General features: G+C 36.8%; 1 protein-coding gene across 1 annotated transcript in view; it reads left to right on the top strand.

The window, feature by feature from the left end:
- The window catches only part of col11a1b (collagen, type XI, alpha 1b), an 86527-nt gene that overhangs the window by 22945 nt on the left and 35702 nt on the right, over positions 1 to 27880 (top strand). The window contains exons 5-23 of the mRNA XM_039677664.2: positions 4442 to 4567; positions 8106 to 8204; positions 8985 to 9062; positions 11802 to 12107; positions 12742 to 12801; positions 14433 to 14474; positions 14626 to 14688; positions 16141 to 16215; positions 16619 to 16702; positions 16974 to 17030; positions 18019 to 18072; positions 19268 to 19321; positions 19887 to 19940; positions 20563 to 20616; positions 21360 to 21413; positions 21522 to 21566; positions 24312 to 24365; positions 24459 to 24503; positions 26773 to 26826. Coding sequence (XP_039533598.2) covers positions 4442 to 4567; positions 8106 to 8204; positions 8985 to 9062; positions 11802 to 12107; positions 12742 to 12801; positions 14433 to 14474; positions 14626 to 14688; positions 16141 to 16215; positions 16619 to 16702; positions 16974 to 17030; positions 18019 to 18072; positions 19268 to 19321; positions 19887 to 19940; positions 20563 to 20616; positions 21360 to 21413; positions 21522 to 21566; positions 24312 to 24365; positions 24459 to 24503; positions 26773 to 26826 — 1458 coding nt within the window. The remainder of the gene's footprint in view (positions 1 to 4441; positions 4568 to 8105; positions 8205 to 8984; positions 9063 to 11801; positions 12108 to 12741; positions 12802 to 14432; positions 14475 to 14625; positions 14689 to 16140; positions 16216 to 16618; positions 16703 to 16973; positions 17031 to 18018; positions 18073 to 19267; positions 19322 to 19886; positions 19941 to 20562; positions 20617 to 21359; positions 21414 to 21521; positions 21567 to 24311; positions 24366 to 24458; positions 24504 to 26772; positions 26827 to 27880) is intronic.

Here is a 27880-nt window from a genome sequence, read left to right as displayed (position 1 = left end):
AAGGGTGATGATGAGACTAGGTGGATCTCATGTGTTAAACTCATTTTATAGAGTTACTCCGTTATGTTATGTCATGCTGTTAGTGGAAATCACTTGGAAGCCTTTTTCTTTGAACATTATACAATATTCTTGTTTGAATTTTTGGAGTTTGGAAACCCAGTAACCCATCCTATATTTTCTATATGCATGTTGCTTTTATTGTAAATGATTAATCCATGCATGTATATATTTTTGCCTTATAGTAGCCTCTTTGGTGACGTATGCCGGCTTTCTCCGGTCATTTTGTTCAGATAAACCAAGACCCGCCTTGAATTGCATATGAAGACATGACCAGAGCAAAGGCAGGAGACACTGCTTGCAGTCAGTGAAATCTTTATTGACTTCAAAATAAAGAATATCAAATAAAAAAATAACATAAACAAAAAAAGGAGGTCCCTCACCAGCAAACATACATTCCTTTATACTGAAAGGGTGAACCATTTGACAGTAATAGGGAATTCAAATAATGTTCACATACATAATAATATATAACTACACTGAAAATTAAAATAATATTCAAAATACATCAACCTTAATTACACTAGGAAAATAATACAAATAATAAACAAATACATATCTACATACAATGAACATAAACACAATAAAACATAAAAAACAATAACCCCCTGCTCCCATTGAGAAATGGACTATTCCTACACTACCCAGAATTCTTTGGGATAGCATAAAATGAGGAACAGGAAGGCCGCCCATCCTCTTAACACCCACCCCTGGAAACCATGCTGCAGACATGAACCCAGAAGGTTAGTTTTGCAAATAAATAAAACTGAATGTCTTATGTAAATACCAAATAAAGAAATAAATCTCTTGGTGTTTTTGTTAACAGTCTAATGTGCACCAAATAATGAGAAACAAACATTTATAAAAAAAAAAATATATAAACCAAACAAACACAGGGGCCTACACTGCCATCAGGGGTAAATTAGGACTTTGTCACAGCAGAGTAATAAAGTTGAATAAATGAAGTTGCAGATATGTTGATCTGAAACCAGCACAACAGTGATTTTTTCCCCCCCATCAATTTCCATTACTGCTGCACCGGCTTTGAGGCAGAGAATCTGTAACTTACATTTCATATACTGCAAACATCAGTAGCTATAAGAAATTAATGCATTAAAATTTGCTGAAATTTAAAGAACATGCCAGGCTTCAGTGTTAGTGCTGGTCATTAGGTTAAGGTTATCTGAATTGTCTTATATAAAACTGTGGGACTCTTGAGAATAATATTATTAACGCAGCTGGATAGAAGAATGTCAGGTTGTTGTCAAAATTACAGGAAGATTACGAGAAGCAGGTGAAGCTTTTAAGAATGGATTAGTTGATAGTTTTAGATTCTTCATTTTGTCCTTTCTGTCTATATTAACACTTTGTTAGATGGCCATTTTGAGAGTGTGTTTGCCTCCTGTCTGTTAGTCAGTGATCAATACTTCTACAGAAAGACTGAAATCATTACACTTTTTTTTAGACTTGTTACCACCGCTTCTTTTGTCTGGATTGTATTCGATTTGGTTTTAATGTTCTTCATACTCTAAGCCCGAACAGACTTAATAGAGCGTGTAACTAATACATTTAGAGATTTTGTGAACACTAGTGACGCACATAAAGAAAATCAAACCAAAACAAGTTGCTGGTGAGGGTTTTGATACTGATCTGTTGTTGGAAGGTTTTGGCTGCTTGTTCAATGTTCAATATCCAGAATCTGAAATTAGTTCACTGTACAAGGAGTTTTTCTCTTTGAAAAGAATGTGCCTGTTATGAATTAATGCAGTGATTGTAAGACAGGGCAATCCCAATGGATACTGAAGTATTCAAAGTAGATTTATATCTCCCTGTTTCCGCCAGTGTTTAGTCCAGAGCCATGCTAGTATATATTATCTGGGTTCTCAGTGGTGTAGATGATGTGCCAGACACTTCGAAAAACAACTCCCATCCAATGATGGAGAGTCACTGTATGGAATAAGCTGAAAAAGGAGATGTGTTTGACTAGAGATTGATGTCAGTAGTGGGCCAGCACATTTTTGAATTCATGTTGAACTAGGTGTGTGAATGGTTTGTCTGACTTGAATGGGGTCGCTGAATATAATGTGTCGGCCAAACCTCACTTGCTGTTCAGCGTATTGAGATTGATGCACTTTTTTAAAGGAGATACCAGTGTTTTTTTTGTGTGTGTGTTTTTTTTTAGGATTATTTTGTCCAATCTTAGTTTTCATAATGTATTTTTAGTCTTCGTTTGATGTTTAAATTTCAGTCATTTTTTATTTTGTGCTTTTTTCATTTGTATTAGTTATATACAGTATGAAGACTTCAGATGCAAAAGCCTCACATATCAATGTTTTGAATGAATTGGTTTTGATGTTAATAAGTGTACACAAAAAAGAGAAGACCCTCTGTAGTTTATAATCATGTACTGATTTTATTTATGACCATTAATTATTTTAAGCCTATACTTGTGAAAAAAAACGAGTTGAACGGTGCGATTTTGGTCCCCAGGGGGTTAAGATGTATACTAAATTTGTTTAACAGAATCATTTATCACATTTACAGAATTTAACAATACTACTATTTCAATCTTAAGAGTCTCTTGAGTCAGAAATAATAATAATAAACTTCTACTGTCTCCTTTAAGATAGATGGATGGATAGTGGGTAAAAAGGATAAGCTAATTTGACAGCAAGTGATCATCATTTATTTTCATTACATGAAAAAGCGCAGCTTTGAAATTTTGCTCTTCTGGAAAAAAGTCATATGAATTTGAAGGGACATAGGGGTGGGTAGATGACAGAATTTTCAATATAAGCCAAATAACCTGCCTAAAGTGCAACTCAATTGGAATGACCAAATTAAGACCATGTGAATATGTGAATTATGGCAAAGCTTTCATTTTGAAATATAAAGTTGATTTTTTTTTAAATGTGTTTGACTCTTAAACGTGTGTCAGCTGCTGAGATGTTTGTTGTACAGAGGGATGTCAGATCTCTCCAGCATGTACAAGGATTTATTGGTCATGCTTGCAGGAAGCATCCTTTTTATACCATAAAATGTCTTCCAGCGCCTTAAGCTCCCACAGATGTAGACCCTGTAATTTTAATGTCGTCTGCATGTTAGCGTTCTCCTCCCCAGACCACCCAACTTTACATGCCAATCAAATCAAATCTTCCCTTCTCTGACTTACCCATTTACAATGCATTATGTCTGGGTTTGGCATTACTGGTCCGAGCGGTCTGTTCTGTGGGGGTCAGCTGAGGTATTCTGCAGTCTCTACAGAAGTAGTTTACATTCTCAGCAAAGTCAGACAGTTCCCGCTTAAAGAATTCCTTGGGTTCAGCTCGTGCACGTAGCTGTTTGGCCTTTGTGTCGAGGTGGGAGAGGGGATCTTATTTCCTTTTCCCAAATTTTCATGAAAAACAGAAGGCTTCAGATATTTCAGCACGGGCACTGGTTATTTTTCTTGCCATTCCTCAGTCATTAGCGCAGGACTGCTCTGTGAAATGTGACTTCTGTTGAAGCGCTATCACTTTTTTTTTAAATGGGACGCAGATTGGCCCTTCCGTGTGCTCACACAGTGCTGAACCGAGCACTTTCGTTCTCATTGTTTTTTCAGCTGAGCAGCGCGTTGGCCTTCTTCCTGTCTGTGAGCGACTTTTCAGAGGCTAGCTGGGATAGAAGATCATGGCAGAACGAAGAGCTAATGCTCAATGTCCTGCAGCTATGTTTGATGCTATCACACATATAGGTCTCTGTGGCACTCAGACACTTTTTTGATTTATCAAGAGAAGGATTCTCTATAGCAAGCAGCTGTGCTTATTTTTTTGTGGATTATGACTCATGGTTTTGAATATATTTCTTCTGTTTGTCCTATCTATCTATCTATCTATCTATCTATCTATCTATCTATCTATCTATCTATCTATCTATCTATCTATCTATCTATCTATCTATCTATCTATCTATCTGTCTGTCTGTCTGTCTGTCTGTCTGTCTGTCTGTCTGTCTGTCTGTCTGTCTGTCTGTCTGTCTGTCTGTCTGCCTGCCTGCCTGCCTGCCTGCCTGCCTGCCTGCCTGCCTGTCTGTCTAATGATCTATCTATCTATCTATCTATCTATCTATCTATCTATCTATCTATCTATCTATCTATCTATCTATCTATCTATCTATCTATCTATCTATCTATCTATCTATCTATCTATCTATCTATCTATCTATCTATCTATCTATCTATCTTGTCTGTCTGTTTATTGATTGATCAATCTGTCTGTAAATCTGTCTGTCTGTCTCACTCAAACAAACACATAGCATTTTCTCAAGGCAGAATAAAAATGACATATATCAAATTTATGTATCGATATCCAGAATATTTCAGATAATTGTCTGTGCTGTTATTCAGGGGGACATCCAGCAGCTTCTTTTGGTGGCGGACCCTCGTGCAGCCTACGATTACTGTGAACACTACAGCCCTGACTGTGAAACCCCCCATCAGGACACACCACAGGCCCAGGAGCCCGAGGAGGAGGTCAGTGTGTGTGTGTGGTTTTGTGATGACGTATTGATGGATTATATATATTCTACACCCACAGCTTCAGTCTGGGGCTCTCTAAGACCTGGATTCAAAAACAAATATAAATTTGAAAGTATTAATCAGAATTTGGTAGGGATGTGCACAGGTAATTGTGTAGTTGGGTTTTTGTTCAAGTCAACTAGAAAAAACACTGTTTCAACTTTTCAAATAGTCTTTTTTTTTCATTTTCTCATATCCATATTGACATCTATGTATAAATAACTTTCCCAATGAGTCTCTCCTCTAAATATCACTCTCCTAATTGCATTAGCTGGACACTTGACGTCGAGGGTATGCGAGGTCATAGCTTGTGCCAGGTGTAACAATACGTTTTTATTGCCATATTTGAAGGAATAGTCATACTTGGTAGAATCATGCATCTCATGATGAGAATCTAATTTTATAGAGGAAAGTGTGAAACACTGAGAGTAAAAGTATGTAAAATGTATTTTAAGTATTGATATTTATTATTAAATTATTTTTAATTTAATAAAGATTGTTTGTTTTTTAATTGGCTTATTTTAAAAAGTGTTAATGGTGATGTCAACAAAATGTAAAATACTTACATACTTACTAATAGTAATGTGTTAGATTACTCAACTAAAAAATGAATTTGAAATGTCATTCTCTATTATTTAGTGTGTTCTTAAGCTGCAGGTCTGTACAAATTGTCCTTATAGAATCTATTGTGATGAATCCCAAGTGAGATCTAGAGAGATTAAACTATCCTGCTAATCCCAAATTGAAACAGTGCGGTTTGTCTGGTTTGTCGATATTTAGCTTTTTCGGTGCATCAGTGTTTTCCAATAATATTTCACTGAATAACCAATGAGCTCACGGTGGAAACTATTTCCCCCCCTGGCACAGAGTCTGAGCCCACTTTTGAGTGGCGTGGAAATATATTTTTCTTTAATGACTCCTGCATGCTTGCTGGGAAAGTCTAGTTTCTCCCTCCACAGCTAGCTCTGGAATACCTGGAAAAGTTATGTCTCTCAGCTGTTAAAGAACTCCTGATTGTAAAATGATGATAAATCATAGTAACTGCTGCTTGGGGTATTGAGAACTAGGCCACAACAGGGGATGGAAAATGTAGCTTCATGTGTCGTGGAGAACGCCAGAGCAAAACCATTGGACAAATTAATGAATTAATACAGAATGGTGAAAACAAATGACATAGTTTTAAAAACGGATGAAATATAGCTTCATAATCCTTGTTAACTTAAGTGCTATATCTCATCCCAGCTTCAGCAATCTAACATCTATATCATCTAGGCTACGTTAGGAAGAGCTTTTAGATGGAGGTCCGTTCTATTCCCCTGCAAGGAGGTCCCCTGCGCCGTACCAAATGCTTTAAGACACGTGTGGGAAACGGGGACCAGTTTTTAATGGGCCAGGATGATATTTATGCCTTTTATCCAGCTCGCTGGCTACAGCCAGGGCAGGCTCCAAGCCTGGCAAGACCCTTAAATGCAGTAAACTGACTCGCAGCTGGATATTTCTTCCTTTTAGCTTCTTTTCTGTAGCCTGTGGAAAGCAGCCAGTCCATCAGGCCTCAGTTCTTTTTTTTCCCCCTGTTATTTTTATTAGCTCAGCTGATGCATTGGGACTTAATTTCATTCCTCTCTGATGGACAAAGGCACATCACAGAATCTGTTTGACCTCACCTTATGCTTGTGCACCTTATTACAATCATAGAGGAAAACAAGCTCACAATTGGAAGCGTGTGTTTATAATTGTTTGTTTACAAATGCCATTTAATTATTGGGAAGGACTTAACAATAGCTCTTTGTTGAAATGCTAAATTGACTGCCATTTAAGTACATTAACAACTTTTTTAAAAAGTTTTGTGAGCAAGTGGCTTGGGAGTGTTACATTTAATAAGTGCACTTTATGAGAAGCAGTATTATCCAATAAATTCATTATAAATTGCAACATACCATGTGTGAGAGGAATATACTGTGCCATGTGCACTGTTTAACTTTACACAACAAAACGTAATGTCAAAAACCAGAACCTGTCTTTTATATTAACACTACGTTCTTTTCATGTCTAAGAGGTGCTTCTATAAAGATTATAAATGATACTTCAGACTCTGATTGGATAGTTAAATTCTAAATTGAAATAATTCATTTCAAGTAATTGCTTATTAACTATAAACGCATGCCTGTTTTTTATGTGGCAAATTTCTGTTCCTCAGCCTGTAATGTTGAACTACATCGCTTGTAGTATTTGTTTTTTTGGTAATTATTAAAATTTCTCTTTATTGACTATTGAAAATTTAACTAAAGTTTGCTAAAAAAAACAGTGGACTGAAATGGCAGGTGCCCAAAATTTTAGCAAGATAAACTATAGCATTAGCAGGCAGGTTGCATAGTCTCATTATCAATCTCTTTAAGGGTGTGTTCACACTTCGGTTCACTTGGTTCTTTAGGTCCAGACTCCAAGATACATTTAGTCCTTGTTTGCTTTGTGTTCACACTGTCACTTTAAGACCGAACCTAAAGAAACAAAAAATAAAAGGCTTTATGATGTATATATTTTGCGACAGAACAGAATATCCAAAACCACATGGTGTGCTGGGCTAAATGTGCGTGTTGTGTGTACATGTTGGTATTTTTTTTTACTAGTGAAGATCTTGTAAAAGGGTTTAAAGGAGTCCAAACAGAGGCAGGAATTCCTCTGTCACTCTCATATGAAGATTTTTGCATTTGCTCATATTTGCACTGTTTATCTATTTATATTGAACTGTTAATTATTGCTTACATTGAATCATTTTGTTTTATTCATAAAACATGATTTGTATGTAAACTGTTGAATTGAAATCAATTGGATACTGCGTACAAATGGATTTATGGAGAAACTCATTCTGCTCATGTTTTAAGTTCTCAAAGCATTTAATATGGGCTTTTTGTACCACATGCTTTGGATGAAAAAGGTACCATGTAAGATACATTACATTTTGATATTATTGATTTGATGTTTCAAACAGATGTGTAATATCAGATAAATTAAGGTTCCTAAATATTTTAACTACAAAAGATGTATGTAGTTCACTGATCACCCATCATGTCAATGGCTTTAACAAGCACATTTTGCATGATTTAAGTTCTTATCAATTTGTATTTTGTGTGATATACCATTTAATATATCATACCTTACATCATCTTCCCTTTAGTATACATTGACCATCTATATTGCTACATAATGCAATGCTGTTCATATATATATATATATATTAAAGATATGAAACATTTTTCAAGTAAAACATATTCACAAAAAAGTGTTACAGGTTGAAAATGACAAAACAATAGATATATTGTTGTAAATTATGGCTGCTGCAAAAAAAAAAAAAAATGTCTGCAAAGTTTACACATTTTTGGACATCGGGTATTCAAAAAGTGTTCAAATATGTTCCGTGGCCTCTAAACTGTATATAGGGACTTGAATCTAGATCCGAGTCTTTCTTTCTAACATGCTTCCATTTCTCTCACAGTACAATACTGAATACACGGATTATAATGAGTTCTATGACTACACAGAAGAAGGGACTGCCACTGAGAATCCCACTGACAACGTCCAAACTGAGACCAAGGTAAACGCACACATCTGTATGGCCCAGGTGAATGTCAATCACTGTGGGATTTTCTTCAGCCCACCCTTTGTCACACTGTGTGGTCTCTGATTTATTATGCTGTACTGTTCTGTTGCCCTCATTCAATTTGCCTTTCTGTATTCTCAAATGCCATCACTTTCATCCATACTTTCACTTAAATGCACCTGCTTGTATTATTGAGAAAATATTATATCGTATCAATAATAGTCACATAACTAATACTTGTCAGGGTTAGCTGGTTAGGTTTAATCTTAGTTTTCATCACATGGTTTGTGTTTTCATATGTTTGTCGTCATGGTTGTTAATTTTAACTTTACTAAGTTGAGGTGTGTGTCGTTGTGTTCAGGTGTTCACGTTCTCACTATTTAAGTTCAGTTAAGATTTGTGTTGATGATCGGTCTGGGATGTAGTTGCTTTGGATGTACCACGTTGGATCATTAAAGCCCTTTAACTTTCATCGTCGTTGTCTTTTAGTATCCCCCTTACAACCCGTGACAATAATATTGTCAAAGAGAAAAAAAATAAATGTAGCTGTTTTTGGACAGTTAGTGGACAGTTTGATTTCTTTCAAAGTGGTTTAAACCATCAATTATGTTGAAGTTTAAAGTTAAAGGCCAGCTATTATTTACTTCCAAATCCAACTTTTGCTTGCCGTCGAACATTTTTCATATTTCAAATTCAGATATAAACAACTAAGAATAAGCATTTAAAAAAAAAAATGAACTAATTGATGTGAATTTCTGTGATGTTTACTCATAGCCCAGCACTGCTGACACGGTTGACTACTATGTTGAGCAGGATTATGTCACTGAAGCTCCTTCCGTTCCCGCCAATGAGGTAAAGATTAGCATGCTCCTACATTTTATTATCCATTGTCTATTTTAGGAGGGATTCTATTCAAATATATTTATTTTGGTGCAGGTGATAAATGAAATCGGATTTGCTGACTTTAGTAAACTAGTTTGCAGCTTAGTTTCTGATAAATTAAAGTAATTGTTATATATCATATTGATGCTAAATGAGATGCCAACTCTACTTGAGGTCATTAAGGTTTGTCTTAACTGACTGGTTGTACATTAGTCGGATTTGTATGGTTACACGATCAAATCCAACCCGTCATTTAATAATTATGAAAGTATTGATTTATGCTATTTCCAACGTTTGATGATTGTCACAGTCTGTTCTAAGATATCGCATGAATTAACTCTAAATTAGGAACATCCAGCTTTAACCAGAACAGTATGTCTTGCATTTAGCGGTGGCCAAATGTCTGCTTCAAATGATACACCTACATTGACTGACGCAGCCTCATAAAGCATGCCTGATGGTGTACAATACAAAGGCTGGGATTAACTGGAGAAATGTTAATTCCTTTTGTTCAGTGCATCAATGCCCCTGGGTGAGGAAGACTGTCAGACTTGATGCCTAAATAGCTTTCCAGTAGAAAAAAACTGTCGAAATGGTTTCATTCTTAGTGGAAAGCACGGGATGTACAGATTAAAATGAGGCATCAGTGCAGCCTTATCACTTGCAAGGCTAGTGTGGTTTGCAGTTAACCGTTGCAGTGTTTATATAATCTTTTTTTAAAAATAATTAGCAATCATTCCGGTTACACTTTATTTCGATAGTCACTTTAGACATTCTACTAACTATAAGTAACTTTTCAACTACATGTCAACTAAGTGTCATTAGAGTATTAGGCCCCGTCCACACTACTGCGTTTTCGTTTAAAAACGGAGACCTTTTGCTACGTTTGCACCTCCCGTCCACACTAAAACGGGAAAAACGAAGACCTAAAACGGAGAAGTTTAGAAACGCTGCAGCTGCGTTTTGCGTTTTGAATCTCCGGAGTGCGTTTTAGTGTGGACGAGACAAAACCATACAAAACGGAGAACTTTAGAAACGCTGACGCAGAGGCTGACACTTGGCTCTATGATTGGGTGTTATCAGTCATGACGCATCCTTCCCTGATTCGTCATTCACTGTTTACACCGGCACGCGCATGCCCAGTGTTGGTGAATGGTCACGTAATCTGCGTTTTCAGTCGTTTTAATGTGGACGGAGATCGTTTCTAATACGCAGATAAAACGCTGGTGTGGACGGAGATCGTATTCGTTTTAATTCTCCGTTTTTAAACGAAAACGCAGTAGTGTGGACGGGGCCTTAGTAGGCTGTAGTAGACTGTCAGTAGACTGTTAGGGTTAGGTGTTAGGGTTCAGGTTAGGAGAACAAGTTGACTTGTAGTTGCTAAGTTACTTACAGTCAGTTGAATGTCTGTTGGGGGATCAACAAAATAAAGTGTTAGCAGATATTAAGCTAACAGTCTACTAATACTCTAATGATAGTTAGTTGACATGTAGCGGCAAAGTTACTCATAGTAAGTTGAATGTCTAAAGTGGACTATCAAAATAAAGGGTTAGCAGATATTAAGCTAACAGTCTACTAATACTCTAATTATAGTTAGTTGACATGTAGCGGCAAAGTTACTCATAGTAAGTTGAATGTCTAAAGTGGACTATCAAAATAAAGTGTTACCATAATTCCTAAACATTTATCAAAGATTTTTATTTGGAAGATATTGGAAAATATTTTATTTTCTATTCAATGTAGTGGGAAAAATATTGAATGTTGTTTCAGCAAGATTCACCTAGTGCTTGGACACTCTTTGACACTTCTAAAGAAGGTCCAAAATAATGAGGGTGTTTGCATTAGATAAGTATATACATTTACTTATGATTTTTAGTAGATGCATGCAGTTTGTCATGCGGTCATGTTGCCATATACTGTGGTCTTAAGTTTGAACATTGTCTATTTTTTATAAAGATTATATTATATATTGAATAGACATTAGACCAAATACACACTGTCCAAACCTGCTCCTGGAGGGTCACTGTTCTGCAGAGTTCAGCTCTAACTTGCCTCAATAAACCTGCATAGAAGTATCTAGTATGCCCAGTAAGACCTTGATTAACTGGTTTATGTGTGTTTCACGGGTTCACACTTACATATAATTAGATGGAGTAAAGCTTTATTATTATATATGTGTATAACTGTCAGACTAGATGCCTAAATAGCTTTATGTGTATTATTTATTGCTTGAGGACAGCACTTTGGTCCATTTTAATGGTTTTGAAAGTGCTTTTATAAATAAAAGTTGAGTTGAGTTTATTCATATTTGGCGTGCTGTCCGGGTGAAGGGATGTGGCCCGAACCCATTGTATTCCCTGGCTTGGAATCGTTAAAGCTAAAAGTGTGGAAAATGGGTGGTGAAGGGATAAACTATGAAAGAACAGAGGTATACCTCTGAATGTTCTCCACTCATGTTAATTATGTTAAATATCTGAACGTGCTCCTCCCAAACTTTTCATTTAATTGGAGTTGGAGCCAAACTCTATAGGAAAATGTCCCTCCAAGAGCTGGTCAGAACCAAAATTATCCCATTTAAAATTAAGCTGGCCATTGCAATTTTACCTGTAGAGCTTCATTAAAGAGTTCATTAGTTTAATTTGGTGTGTTAATTGACTGTCTTCTCTGTTCCCTTTATTCGTTGACCTCCTGCCTACCCTGGCTTGGCAGAATCCTTTGCCAAAAGAGGACATTGTTGACGACTACATTACAGGGATAGAAGAAGTTGGAGTGGATCCCACCATTGCCACCAATGAAAATGTGGAAATTATGGAGTCAAAAAACACCAATGAAGCCGAAACCCAGGACTTTAAGGAATACGACATTAACACATATGATGCAAAAGAGTTAGACCCCAGCAATTATGACGATTCATTCTATGACTACAATACTAATGATGCCAAACCCACTGGATCCACCTATGAGGATGAGTTCGGACCGGGCCGACCTGCTGAAACGCAGGTCACGGAGAGTAATGTGAGTTGACATCAGCCCTTCTTTATGCTTTTATTTTATGTTATTGTGAGCTTATAATTGTGCTTCTAATGCGCTCTAAAAAAGGCTGGGTTGTTTTAACCTAATTTTGGGTCAAATATGGACAAACTCAAACATTGGGTTAATGTAATTTAAAAATGTAACCCAATGTTCTGGTTTTGGCCATATTTGACCCAAAATTGGGTTAAAACAACCCAGCATTTTTTTTTAGAGTGTGCTACTAATAACATTACTAGAAATAATGGATATTTATTTTACTACATTTCACATTTCAGTGAAAGTCTCTCAATTGTAGCCGTTTTGCTTGTGGTGTGTGGGAGACAGGAAATGAAATGTTAGCAGTGTGATTGCAGTGTTGATCTGATATAACTTGAGACTTATTTTCACAGTTTAACGCAAGAACTCATTCACACAGACACTTGCACACAAGCACACACTGACCACAGTGGCTTTGTACTCTTTGCTTCATTCTTAGAGAGAAATGTCATCGTAGAGTGATGCACACCATTTTGGGAATTAGCTGTAGTGCTTAATGTAGTGTTTTACAGTTGTTTGGTCTACAAGAGAAGTACTTCCTCTGTCATTAAATTTCAGTTTGTTTTTGCCTCTTTTATAGGTTGGTGGGGGCTATGGTGGCGAGAAGGGGCAGAAAGGTGAACCTGCAATCATTGAGCCGGTAGGGAATCTCTCTGCATGAGGCTTTTACAATTTTGTATCAAATGAAATGCAACTACAATAACACATCCGATTTTCCCCACTCAATATGGTGTCAGTTCAGGATATGGTAGACTGCTAATCGTTTTATTTAAAATATTATATGAAGCAAAATATAATTAAATGTTTAAATTAGGGCTGTCAGTTAAACACGTTATTAACGGCGTTAACGCAAACCCATTTTAACGGCATTATTTTTTTATCGCGTGATTAACGGCCTTTTTGGCCTAGAAAACTTTGTCCGTATGCTTTTGCAACAGGATGCGGCATGTGTGGCACTGCGCTACGAAACCCATTCATTTCAATGGCTTGCGCCACACAAGGAGGACGTTTTGTTGCTTCGTCGACCAAAGTGCATGCGGATCTAGCTAGACACTCATTTGGGCTTTCAAGCTGGCCAAATAGTTGGTTAACGTTACGTTTTGAGTGGATGACAAGCGCAATACGCCGAAATGGATACCAATAAGATTCTGAATGGAAACTTTACTTTGCTAAAAAGTTGACAAATGGTTCATTTGACAAGACCAAAGTGATCTGTGTGTTTTGTCGTTGTGGACTGAGCTATTATCATCATCGCAGCACGTCCAGTCTGAAATACCACTTGATTGCCAAGCACACACACACAGAAGATGTGAAGTCTCCGCCCCCTCATCAATATCAGGACCTCGTCAGTATTTCTTTAACCCTTTTATTGATGGACAGTGTTGCATTGTGTGAGAGATTATTTGCTCCAAATGAGAATGTTAGAGTGAAATTGAACACAATATATGCCAATGTTATTTTCAATAAAAAACATTTGCAAGCCGATCCACTTTTCCATGTTGATAAGAGCATTAAAATGAGAAAAAATAATGTGAGAAAAAGAAATCAAGAGACATTTAGAATAGATAAAAATTTGCGATTAATTGCGAGTTAACTACGACATTAATGCGATTAATCGCGATTAAATATTTGTATTGTTTGACAGCACTAATTTAAATATTAATACAAATGCATTACTGCTCAATTTTAGGGTTGGTTAAGATTTTTTTGTTTTGTGTTTTTGAAAGAAGTTTCTAATGCTCACTAAGGCTGCATTTATTTGAATACAGTAAAAAAAATATATATATAAAGTCAAAAATGATTACTTTTTAAAATGAACTTTTCTGTTTGAATATATTTTGAAATATAACTTATTTCTTTAATGGCAAAGCTGAATTTTAAGCATCATTACTTTAGTCTTCAGTGTCACTTCAAGTTCAAGTTCAAAATGAACTTGAACTTTTGTAATATGGCAAAGTAGTCATGCCTCCCACCTAATTATTCTTTGTTCGTGAATGGTAAGAGGGTAGTAGTAGGAAAGAAAGTTTTTACATGAATACTTTCAAATGTCAATGTATTATTAATCAGATTCTGACAGCAGTTGCATCATTCACTTTTCTTTAATAGTGGAAAACATGAGATCTGTTCAGATGAACTAATGAGCCACATCTATGGGTTTCTCTTCGTTCATCACTGATATTTCTACACTGCTCAAACTGTGATATTTACGGCCTTCGCAGCATGCTACCCAACTCATGTTTTTCTTCTTCTCTCTTCTTCGATTCTATTCAGGGGATGCTTGTAGAGGGACCCCCAGGACCATCAGGGCCCGCCGTGAGTATCACATTTTTTTCCCACACTCTTCACACATGGAGAAACTCCATAGGAAAAAACACGTTATGGAAAATGTCAGCATGGAGTTGGCGTGAGTGTTTCTGTGTGTGTTACATTACATTTGCATGTCTTTTTTTTTTTTTTTTTTCAGGGCCTCCCCGGCACTCCTGGTATACAAGGCTCCCCGGGCCTCCACGGAGATCCTGGTGAGAGAGTAAGTTGACGTTTCTCAGAAAATCCTCCCTAATCTGTGTTACTCATAATGCTTTCTGTGGTGTTAAGACACCCCGTTGATGTAGACACACCAGTTATAGGTAACAGTAGCCCTGGCCGAACTTTTCACGGCCCCTTTTCACTTTATTAGAGAAGTTAGTAGCTTTCGACTTCCACATAAAGACAATGGTAAAGTTTGCATTGAGAGAATAAGCTAATGACAAGCAGCATGTCTTAACTATGTGAACCAGCAGATGTGTGTATTTGAAAGACCTGGGAGACCACATTGAAACCAGATCTGTCTATAAATCCTCACACTAATAACCCTTCCAGAGGAGAAGCGGACCTTATAACCTCACATATACATTAACACATACTCATTCTCCCGTTAATACTTATCTCCGGTGCCGTTCGCACCATTTTTCAGGATTGTAAATGCTCAATGGAGATTATTGCACAGAGAATAGCTGTCCTCCATACAAACAAACAGCTGGACTTTTTTTCCTCTTTACGGTGGTGGAGCTTGGCCTCCCGCAGAGTTAACCCTTCCAATGCATTCTGGGAAGGGCACTCCCACCTTCACTGTCCTGCATCTCCCAGCACAAAGAGATTTTTTTGTCCTTGAGGGAAAGCGATTTCCCAGTCTCACTTTGATCTCCATCAGCTCCTTCTCATATGAAGCCAAACTCTGTAGATGAAAATATATAATGAACAAAGATGGCCACTTCCATTGATGACCTGACCTGACCCTTTTACACCACACGTTCTCCTTAATATATATACGGAAGCACATGTATGCTAGGTGTCTTGGGTATTTCACAATTCACACACACACTCGCACAATTATACCGTCATATGGGAACAATTTAAAATGAGCCGTCTACAAGAGGAGCGTGACATGGCTGCTAAAGAGATCTCTTCACAAAACTACCCTAGCAGCATTCCTTTATAATGTGTGTGTGCATGCGTTATAGTCCTCCCCGCTTTCCTTGTGGGGTGTCACTTTCATTACGAGCACACACACAAATAAACAATGCAATGAAAGGAACTATAAACAAAAGAAAACGCACATAAACCTCCATGTAAATATAAAGTGTATTTTTATAGGATAATGACCACATTAGCTATTTTTGATTTTGGGTGTAAGGAACGCTGCAGAAATCTAGGTGCAATTTGCGAAAGAGCGTTTTTTTTTCTCTCTAAACAGTTCCGTGATTTTTGTTTATGTGATCTGTTTAGGGATTTTGAGTAGATTTAGGTTACCTAACCGACAATTTAAAATGATCCTACAGTATTTGCTTGTGTGTATTTTAAACTTCAAAGAAACTGGGCTGATGCTCTTTCCATGCCTTTTTGTCCAGCCATTTACACGTTCGTTTCCCACACGCTTTATGCCTCATTTCCTTCTGCTCTCCCTCCTTCTTTTCACTCTCTCTCTCTCTTCGTCTCGCAGGGTCCTCCTGGTCGTCCCGGTTTGCCAGGCGCAGACGGAGCTCCTGGGCCCTCTGGCACCATCCTTATGTTGCCGGTAAGCTTCTCCGACCCATACATTTCCAATGATTCTGATTGCAGGACAAGATTTTCCAGCCCTTAATCTTCGAGAAACCACCAAACGTATCTCAGATCAGATGCAAATGGCCACTTCCTCTAACATTAGGCAAATGACTGTCATTGTAAACATCCAAGAGGGTTATGAATTGTTACAGCTGTGAAGAGCCCCAACCCCACCCAGTAACCCCACTGCACTCGCGCTACACCCAGCCGTCTACAGTAACTCTACACAAACTGGCACTTTGCAGCCCAGATGCAAACCCATAATGACAAGACTGACGATGTTGTAGCAACTCCAGTGGCTCCTCTAAATTCCAGCATGCAGTAAAAGTACTGAAATAAACTTGCGATTTCTGTGTTTGTGGATGTTTCTCTGACAGTTCCGTGCTGGTGGAGATTCTTCAAAGGGTCCAGTGGTGACGGCACAAGAAGCTCAGGCCCAAGCCATCCTCGCCCAGGCCCGGGTGTGTATGACCCTTGTTCTTGTTGCCTTGAATGATTTTTGTATTTAGATTTTTTTTTTATTTTTATTTTTTGGCTAAAACGAGTTTGTAGGTGCAGGGATTGTATATGAGCAAGTTTAAAGCGACTGTTAAAACCAAAGCAGGTTTATAGCTCTCGTAACACTCTATGGTACATGGAAATGTACCAGTTGCCAGTAATACAACTTATGTATTCTACTGCAGTTAATGTCAGCTTTGCAATCCTTTTTTTTTTTTTTCTTTGGCCCTGCAGTTGACTATGCGGGGAGCACCTGGTCCAATGGGATTGACAGGACGATCCGGCCCCGTGGTAAGTGTCCCATCTCTAACTGACATACATAAAAATGCTCAATATTTAGGAAAACAATTAAATGCAATTAAATTGTGCATTTTCAGCTAAATAAAACAATGTTACTTAATTATATTACTGAATAGTACCACAAGTTTTGTATTTTTATTTTTACAAAAAGTAGCTTTTTACCTAACGTTCATTCATTCATACAAGAAATAAAGATACTTATATAAAGCAATATAAAAAAAATGTATGTTATATAAATTGCATGATTGAACGAGGTTAGATTAAAAATAAAATGTTTTTAATCAGTTAATGACAGTCTGAATCTGGATTTTTGTACGTCTAATTAGAGTGTACGGATATTATTCATGTAGTTGTAACAGTAAATAATTAAATTAAACAATTTTACAAACGTTGTAAAAATATATTGCACACTGTGAAATTAAGTGTGTAATTAATTTTGATGCTTGTTAAGTTAAATACATTTTATTTATGTATTATTTTGAATATAGATGAACACAGATGAGACACCTGCTGCTTAAATAAACATCATCTAAAAGCCACATGCATGCCAAGATATACATTCATAAATGTCTCTTTTTTTCTTTTCCCGTATCTTCCTTTTGAACCCAACCTCATCTAGTTGACATCATCACACAAACACTGATAGGAACATATGTTACATTCATCTTGCTGTGATTTATGACCAGAAAACGATGTGCTTTCAGGGTGCCTCTGCTGTTTATTTGCCCATTCCTTTCTCAAATTTCTTTTGTCATTTTTGTGTTGAGATGAATTGAGATGAATCATTGCAGGAATGCCCATAGAATTTCTCTCATTCTTTTCTACAGCTGCCTCCAAATCAAATGCCCTTTAAAAGCAATGCCAGAGGAATGTGTTTGGGTTGCCAGAGTGTGACCCAAACACAGCTCCGCGCATATGATATTGGTGTTTAGAAAGGTGTGTGTGAGACGTAAAACTCATCTGTGTGTGTGTGTTTCAGGGTGGTCCTGGTCCAAATGGTGCTAAAGGGGAAAGTGGAGATTCTGGCCCACAGGTGACTTTCTCTTTAGACTTTAGAGTCATGATTTAACCACTTTCATTCATGTAATTCGGATTTACAGTATAGAATGGTCTGAGTATTCCTGAGACATGATCAATTTTCTAGTGTTTCATGTTTACACTACCCTTCAACAGTTTTTGAAAGAAGTCTCTTATGCTCACCAAGGCTGTTTAATTGACCAAACAGTAATATTGTGAAGTATTATTATTACAATTTTAAATAACTTTTTTCTGATTTAACACATTTTTAAATGTAATTTACTCATGTGGTGGTAAAGCTGAATTTTCAGCCTCATTACTCCAGTCGTCAGTGTCACATGATCGTTCAGAAATCATTTTGATGCTCAAGAACCATTTCTTATTATTATCAATATTTCAGTGGACAGTGACTGACAAAAGAACAGCATTTATTGAAAACAGAACAGTAACATTTTAAATGTCTTTACGGTCACTGTTGATCATTTTAATTCATCCTTGATGAATAAAAGTATCTTTTTCAAAATAAATATATAAACCTTATTGAACCTAAACTGTTGAACGGTAGTGTACTTGTCACCTTGGGTTGAGGGCAATGTGTTATTATACAATAATCCCATTACATAATCACAATTGTTTTATTATTTATTTAATGTGTTTTCTGAAAAAATATGATTAAAATTCAGTTTTTGGATAATTAAAGGTACAGCCCACTTTCAGCCCACTCAAATTATGTTTTTAAAAACATCAAAATACTGCTTTTAAACAAGACATAGTGCATCCGTGCAATCCTGTAGTCATTATTTGTTGCGGATAAATGAACAGAATTCGAGTGTTGCGTCAGAGATTTGCTCTGCCTGGATCCCACAGGTGTGGCCCCATAAACATTAACGCTGTCAAAACAATTAGCTTGCTCCTTTTCGATGGATAGCTTGTATGCAATTGAATGCAAAATATGTTGGGGGATAAACACTTTTCCGCAGTTAAATAGCACTTTCTAGTGTAAAAAACATATGCGCCTCTGCTCTGGAGCACAGAGTCAAAAGTTTTGAACTTTAAGTGTTACTTTACATAAAAATAACACTTGGCAAACGGTTTAAAAGTAATTTTGTCACAGTTGTTTTTTTGTTTTTTTTTCACTTTCCATTTATCAGTATATGCATTCATTACAGAATTTGATGTTTTTATTTATTTATTTATTTTTTTTTTTTAAGGGGCCAAGAGGACTTCAAGGCCCTACTGGATCACCTGGAAAAGCAGGCAAGAGGGTAAGAATTGGAAAACTCTGCTCATGCTGTCATTTAGTCTCTGGTCTGCCATACGACATGACATTAGAGTTGAAAAGGCAAAAAGGTGACATATACATAATACATCTACAATACTGCTACTGAAGTACTCTGGCAAAGTGAAGCTGAAAGGCTTTACGCAAGTAGCCTACTGTTCGTTCTCCAACCATGCACCAGATTTTCCGTGAAACTGTCTGTGTCTATTAGCCTTGACCTTAATTTACCTGTTTCAGCTTAACAGAATGACAGATGTCCATTGGATTCGCATCCACATCTGCCAGTTTTAGTGCCAAACGTTTCTCAGATTCTCCTTTGACACAGTTTATTCACAGTTTCGTTATAAATGAGTCAAATTGCCACAATAAGTCGGCACTCAAACGTGCTGTAGACTCAACACACCGTATTTAGGTTGTCTTTGGGTGTATTCGCTCACTTCACTTCATCTCATGTCTCGCATCGATTCTGCAGTTGTTTAAAACATATGTTAAGCACATTAACATGCTTGTAGCACATAGCATCAGGCTGATGATGCGACCTGGTTTTACAGGGCCGAAACGGAGCCGATGGAGCCAGAGGAATTCCTGGAGAATCAGGAGCCAAGGTAAAATCTTCTATATTGAAAATGAGTTGGGAGTGCTTGTTACTGTGTGTCTGTCATATAATTGTTGATTTTGAATTAATGAGTTCATTTGTACCTGTTAAATTTAAAATAATAATAAACAACAATTAGAATGCAATTAATGCAACATGTATTTATTATAATGGAATTATATGATTCAGTTAAAATGAAAGTTGTGGTACGATTAATCATGTTCTCTAAATGATAAACAAAAACTGATGATATGCAGTTTAGGCCTAAAATAGCTTTCAAAAATAATGTTTAATGACTGTAATTATTCATTTTATCATCAGAGATTAAAAATAGAGATTTGTTTGGGTATCTTATACTTAGTAAAACACATTTATAATTCAATATATATATATATATTGAAGGATATCTTTTTAGTTTAAGTCTAATAAGGTTTATAATAAATAATATTCATGATTACAAATTTAAATTTTTACATTAAGTCTTTTTAAAAACTACCCCAAGTTTTTTAGAAAATCATCAGAACAGAAATAAATAACATTTAGATTATTGGTATATAAGTGCACTAAAACTCTGAACATTATGCATTGTTAACAGCTCTATTTTTATTCTCATTGCGATTGCTGTCTAACAGGGGGACCGAGGATTTGATGGGCTTCCTGGCTTACCTGGTGATAAGGGACACAGAGTAAGTGCTGAGCTATTCTTAAGAAACCTCATACTTAGTTTCTCGTCATTGTAATTGTTGAACTGAAACCGAATCGTTCTAGACAGCAGAACGCAAGCCTGACCACCACCCGTGAGAAAAAAAAAAAAAAAAATTTAATGCTCAATTATCAAACTTTCAGCTTGTCTCGAACAGCGCTTTATGATTATGGGAACAATTCTTGCCTGGTTTCCTTTTATTCCTCAGCAGCAGTTTTCCTACAGAAATCTACTGTATTTAGTTAACTCCTCTTGAAAACCTTCTTGGCGGCTCCTGCCAAGACCTAGACTTGTACATTATAAAAATGTTCCATGTCTGTCTCTGTACATTTTGTTTAGCGTGCTGACAGTCATAGTGGCAGGAGAAGTTGACCTCATTATTGTGGCAAGGGGGGCAGTTTGGCGTGCTAGTGCTCCTCTGGAAAATGAAGGCTAGGCACAGCAGAGTGTGGCTTGCTTGGCCTGGGCTGGTGTAGTGAAAGAGGCCCGCAGATCACAGGGAGCTGTATATATTTCCAGCCTGAGTGCTGTCCTCCTAATCCTGCCCTGGGTAATTACAGGCCCCGCCATGTTATATCCTCTTCTTATAGGGATGCAGTCTTATAAATAGTGGTCATGAGCCCTAACAATGCACTGAGCCAAAAACAGGCAGGCGGGCAGGGACGGTAATAATACATTGACTCTTTTTCTCTCTCTGTCATTTCATCTCTTTCGTTTTCTTTTTAGGGTGAGATAGGTCCCATCGGCCTACCAGGCCCTCCAGGAGAGGACGGACCAAGGGTGCGTTTGTCCAAGTGACACACCAATATCTCATTTTTATTTTTATTTATATGTACTTACACTGGGCTGCAGCACTGTTGGCAAGTGTGCTTGTGCTCTTGTCTGCAGGGCGAGGATGGTGAGGTCGGACAGAGGGGAATGCCAGGAGAAAGTGTAAGCATCTCCATTTTGACTTTGAACTTTTTTGTATTTACTTTTCATATTTTCCTTCAAATGATTTTAATGTTTTAATGTGAACTAATCAAGACTTAATAGACTGTTTTTTTATCACACAGTAGGAATTATGACTCTTATCCAATATAATAACTTAACTTCTGTTTTCTTCTGGCAAAAAATACATAAATACATTGTAGAACAATATCAAAAGTGTAAAAGTGCTTAATAAATATAAAATATGAAATGAAATCAAAAAGTCCTGCATATACTACCATTCAAATTTTTGAGGTAAGTGAGATTTTTTTTCTTGAAAATAATTAATTATATTCCGTTAATAAAATAAGTTTTCTATTTTAAAAAAATGCTGTTATTTTGAACTGTCTTTGAAATGTATTTGGTTCCATCAAAATCATTTTAAGTTTTCACATAGATACAAAACCTTCATATCAGAATGATTTCTGAAATATCATGTGACACTGAACACTGTCGTATTGTGCTGAAAACACAGCTTTGCCATCCCAGAAGTTAATTACAATTTAAAATATATTTAAATAGAAAACAGACATTTTTTAAATAGCAATAATATTTGACAATATTACTGTTTTTACTGTATTTTTGATCAATTAAAAAAAATACTGATGGTACTCTATAATGCTGAGACCCCAAAGACAAGTAATATTACCGTTGTTTATAATCCAATTAGGAAAAGTAATGAAGTATCAACTTGATACTACTATATCTACATTAAGTATGTTTTTGAGACTTTGTGGAGCTCTCATAAAAGAAAATGAAGGTTAATCACCTCACTTTCTGCCTAACTACAGTATAATCACTCTTCCTGAGGTGTGCCCCACCCTGCTCTTTCCACCTCAAATCTCAGTATTTGTTGCTCATTGCTCATTGAGGTAATGGCTATGTAAAGAAAGGGAGTGCTGCAGTTTTCTATTTTCTCCCTCTCTCTCCTTCTTTCTCTGTTTCTCACGGCACACTAATGGTCTGACACATTTCACTCACTCTTTGACTAAATAGTCCATCAGCAGAGATCTAACAAATAACAGAATCAGCCCCAAATAAGTGGAATCTTATTGGATTGAGTCCCACAGCTGATTCAGTGAACCTAATTTGCCTTTGTATCTGTTTTACATAGTTGTCTCTAAGCCATTTTAAATGAAGTAATAAAAAATACATTTTATGGTTTCCTTTCTTAAATCTCATGTTCTCTTCTGACTGTAAAAAGAATAATCAATATTTATATTCCCTTTACATTATTTTAATATGTTTCTCTGACTTAAAGGGATAGTTCACTTTGAAATTAATTTTTGATATGTTTTAGCTTACCTCAAGGGCATCCAAGATGTAGTGTCTTTGTTTCCACAGTATTTTCAATTTTGATATTTTTAGGTCAAACCGTTGTCTGTCAGTCATACAATGGCGGTATATAGGCCCTCCCTCTTGCTCACTTTCTTTCCTCTGCCGCCATACGCCCCCCTAATGCTGATTGGCTACACATTTGTTGGTGTGTCTGGTTCTGTCGGTCCAACCAACTTTCAAACAGCTTTTTTTCAAATATCACAATTAGGACTCATTCACACCAAGGACGATGACTATAAAGATAACAATAAAGAGATAGTTTTAAAAATCATTCTCAATATTAAATAATAGCAGTTCACACCACAGCTATAACGATAAACGCACAGAGAAACAAAATCAATGGAATTACGTTCAGAACAATTTGATCCAATGAATGAACTATAAAAAAACAAACATTGACAGCCAAACAGAATCCATCCTGCTGCTCAAGCTCATTTGAAGTGACAGACAAGCATTCGCTTAGAATAAACAGAATGATATCTTCCGCTTATATAATTTTCTTTATAGTTCTCGTTCTTGGTGTGAATGGCAGTGTTGTAGTCGAGACCACCTCACTCGAGTCCGAGTCGACACCGAGACCAGAGAGAGTCGAGTCCGAGTCAAGACCGAGTCCATAGAGAGTCGAGTCCGAGTCGAGTCCGAGAACAGAGACGGTCGAGTCCGAGTCGAGACCGAGACCAGTGAGGGTTGATTACCTAATTTACTTTTATTTACTTAGAGAAATTCTTTTTTTTTTTAACTGAATTTACTTAGAGTTTAAAAAATATGATCAGTTTAGGGTAAAAAGGCCACATAGTGGGTGGTGTTAAAAGTAATTTTATTACAATTTGTCATGCGCAGTTGCACACTAGAAAATCACCAATCACTGGGCGTGTCAATCAATTTAAAGAAATATTTTATTAACATGCATTAATAATCATGAAAAATATTTTTAATTGAACTAGAGTGGACTTGGGAATAAGTCCGAGTCCTAAAAAAAAAATGTTCGAGTACGAGTCAATTCCGAGTCCAAATGGACACGAGTCCATGACAAGACCAAGACCATTAAAAAATGGTCTTGAGACAGAGTCCGAGTCTCGAGTACTACAACACTGGTGAATGGACCTTTAATCTTTAACTACAATAACCATCATGTTGACAGCGCACGGCTCTGCACTTAAAAGTAATGCATCACTTTAGAAAAAAGCAATCTGATTATGTAAACCCATGACCTCCAACACTTCTTGCTGTTACTCAAAATACAACAAACACGTAGAAGAGGGTGCTTGCTCCATATTCTATCCACCAAGGGATCTTTGGCCTGAATTCTTTGGCTAGAATTCATTATGGTCTTATGTATTCTAATGACATGTCCTTTTTGTTGATCATTAGGGTCCAAGAGGACTGCTTGGCCCCAGAGGATCTGCTGGGACCGCTGGACAACGTGTATGTACCACCAAATTACTTCCTTAATTACTGTACATCTATCCATTTAGTTTTAAAGTCTCAACTAGACACTGCTGCTTTATACAAATGCAGGGTCTTCCTGGATTGGATGGACCACCTGGCCCTAAAGGAAATATGGTAAGATTTCCTCTCTCCTTCTTTAATAGTGTGGTAATCACAGAATAGAGAGCTACCTCTTGGTTAATTGTTGTTACTGACAACCTCTGACCTCTCTGAAACATATTGGTTGTCCTGAGCAAGGGTCACATCTAAATAAGACTATAAGATAAGAGAAACACAGTAGGCCTGGCAGGAGAGAGCTAATGTCACCATTCCTGTACACTAGCTGCAGGAGGGTGATCAGAATGTGCTGAAATTAAGAAGATATGAAGTATGCCACTAAAATATGCAAGGATTCATCTAGGGATATCATCTAGGCTGTGTTCAAAATCACCCCCTATAACCAAGACCACTTGTCTTTACATTAGTCCACTAATGCAGTTTACTTGAGGAAGTAAATGAAAACGAGTGAGTGAATTTGGACACTGAGTGCGCCGGAAGGGCTGGCGTTTTTTCATAAACTGGCTGCTCCAGTAGTAATGAAAATATTTATTTTAAACTCTATCATGGAAACTATCTATAAACCTTAAACAATTTAATAACTAATTAAAAAGGCATGATATTACACTGTACCTACGTTTGACCAGCGTTTTGGAAAATGGATGGATGGATGGATGGACCTTCTGGCGAGACAGGGGAGTTCATTGTGCCCACTTAAAGACCCTAAAAATGTCCCATACTCGGCTCAATCCAGACAGTTGTTGTCCTGGTCCACTGGAAAGACCACATTGTAGTTGCAGCCATTAACTCCAGACAGAAGGAGATTCACATCACCAAATGGAGAGAAGCGTAAATGGATGGAGAAGCCTAGGTGACTGTAAAGCTACGTACTGTATTAGTTTGTGCTTATCTTGGCGAAAGACGAATACAAATCAGCATGAAGTTTTAACATCTACTCTCGTGTAATGGAAATCATGAAGATCTGGATATGTCCAGTGACTGTAGTGAATAGTGGTGCTGGCAACAAGGGAAAGACCTGACAGAGACAGCTGACAGGAGGAAAGGGACCCTAATGGGGCTGGTAATGGTTAGCTACCCTTGTTGGCAGTATCTAGCTCCGTGTTTACAGGATGCTTGAGACACCCGCCCAAGGCTTCTGAGAAATGCAAGAGAAAAATACCCCTCCAGTCTGCGAGAGGGGGGGCGGAAGATGACTCAGTGTTGGACAACATGGTTAACGACTTAGGAATGGAAACGGATATGAGTGTTAAGAGTAAGACTAGTTCAAGATCTGCAGTTAGTAAAGTCATTGAACTCCAAGCTTGTGTCTATGGCTGAAGCATGGTAACAACGGTCAGGGGTTTGAAGATTCATCAAGGGAAAATGAAATGCTTGAGGGAGAAGGGGCAAGGGCCTCGCATTGATCAGTACTTCTTACAAAGTCAGTCAAGTCAGTCGAATGAAATCCAGTGACAGGAAGAAAAACCACAGCTTGCAGGATGTCAGCCCTCCTGTCATGGCGGAGAGGAGGGTTTGCACAGATAGTGATGAACATATTGATACTTTATTGAAAGCCTATTTTGGAGATTTGCAATTTAGTTTCTCAACTCCAGAATTCAGCACTACATGGCAATGCTTAGAGGTTGGAATAATGGCAGGATGCGCCAATTCTCCACTGGCTTTTATCATTAGGGCATCATAACTGATTGTGTTAACATTAATTTCATGATTATGTGTTCCTGTTGTCTCGCTTCAATACAAGTTTAGTATTAGTGTTTGGTCCAATCAAATCAACTAATTAAGGTTACACTGAAGTTTATTTTAGTAAAATAAAATCAAAAAAAAATTGGTTACAGTTTTCCTGTGGTCCACTTTAGACACTCTACTAAAGTAACTTGTCAACTACATATTAAATAACTCTCATTAGAGCATTTGTAGACTGTTCAGGGTTAGTAGAATAAGTTGACATATAGTTGTAAAGTTAATTATAGTTAGTAGAATGTGGACAATCAAAATAAATTTATTTTCTTTTACTCAAGGTCTCACTTTAACTACAACTTTTTCTTATTGTATGCAGTTTGTTATAAAAAAAACATTCTTTCTCAGTGGTTTAAAGCTCGTATAATCGATTTTATTACAATAGGCTGTGCAAATCAGGAAAGAATCACAATGGAAAAAGATGGATTCGCAATATTACACGTGTCTGTTCAACATGTAGAGGATTTTTGGAGTTTGAGGTGTGGGGGCTGTTTTTCATATCTGTCTAAAGTGTCAGGCTCCCTGGAGAAGTGAAGTGTAGGAATGATTGTGTTATGTACTAAAGTGTTTCTATTAAATGTTTTAACAGGGTCCTCAAGGAGAGCCAGGACCCCCTGGGCAACAGGGTAGCACCGGTCCACATGTAGGTATCCGTCAATCAATCATCTTTTGTCCATCTGCTCTTTTCTCTCTCTGTCTTTCTCTCAGGAAACTTAATTGTGTTTTTCTAAACAAGAATAATTCACTTCCCCACATACAATGAAAGGCTTTTAGACTTTGACTGTTATTTTGAGGTCATCTATACACCAGTGTGCTCCTAAAAGTTGACATAAATAACCTTTTGTAGATATAGTACCGTTCAAACCTTTGGTCATTACTTTTTTTTATTATTATTCTTTTTTACATAAATTAAAGGAGCTGCATGCAAGAAATTTATTTCAATTAATCTTAAATTTTACATCGATCTACAGTAATTTGAAAGTGATTGCAGTACCGGTTTTGCCCACAATCTTGAAAACGACTACTTTAATACTTTTATTTAGCAAGAATACATGAAATTGGAATTTATTATAAAAAAATTGTATACATTTATAATGCTACAAAAGTCTTCTATTTCAAATACATTTTCTTCTTTTGACCTTTCTATTCATTAAAACAAAAATTATTAATGTTTCCAAAAAATATTTAAGCAGCACAAACTGTTTTCAACATTGATAATAACAAGAAATGTTTCTTGAGCAGCAAATTATCATATCAGAATGGTTCTGAAGGATCATGTGACTAAAAACTGGTGTAATTATGCTGAAAATTTAGTTGTGCCATCACATATAAAATATATACAAATAGAAAACTATTATTAAATTGTAATAATTTTTCACAATATTGCTGTTTTTACTGTAAACAAACGTTTACTGTAAACTGTTTTGACCCAAACTTCTGAACGGTAGTGTAAATTGACCAAAATTATTGATGATTCGTGTTGTAGCTACTACAGAGACTTTTGTCCAATCAGATGCTCTCTAGAATGAGAAAGTCCCTCCCCCAATACCACCCACAACTGACTAGCAAGTAGCAAATCATGTAAATGCATGTGATGCACAGTAGCTATAGCCTTGTGGCTAGTTTAAAAGAAAAAGGGAGACCACCCCTTCGATATATCCCACCCAAACTTCCTGTTTCAATTGTAAATACGTCCA

Source organism: Pimephales promelas, chromosome 5 (genome assembly GCF_988280905.1).
Source record: "Pimephales promelas chromosome 5, fPimPro1.hap1.1, whole genome shotgun sequence".
In the NCBI taxonomy this organism is placed as follows: Eukaryota; Metazoa; Chordata; class Actinopteri; order Cypriniformes; family Leuciscidae; genus Pimephales; species Pimephales promelas.
This window is presented reverse-complemented; position numbering and strand designations above follow the sequence as displayed.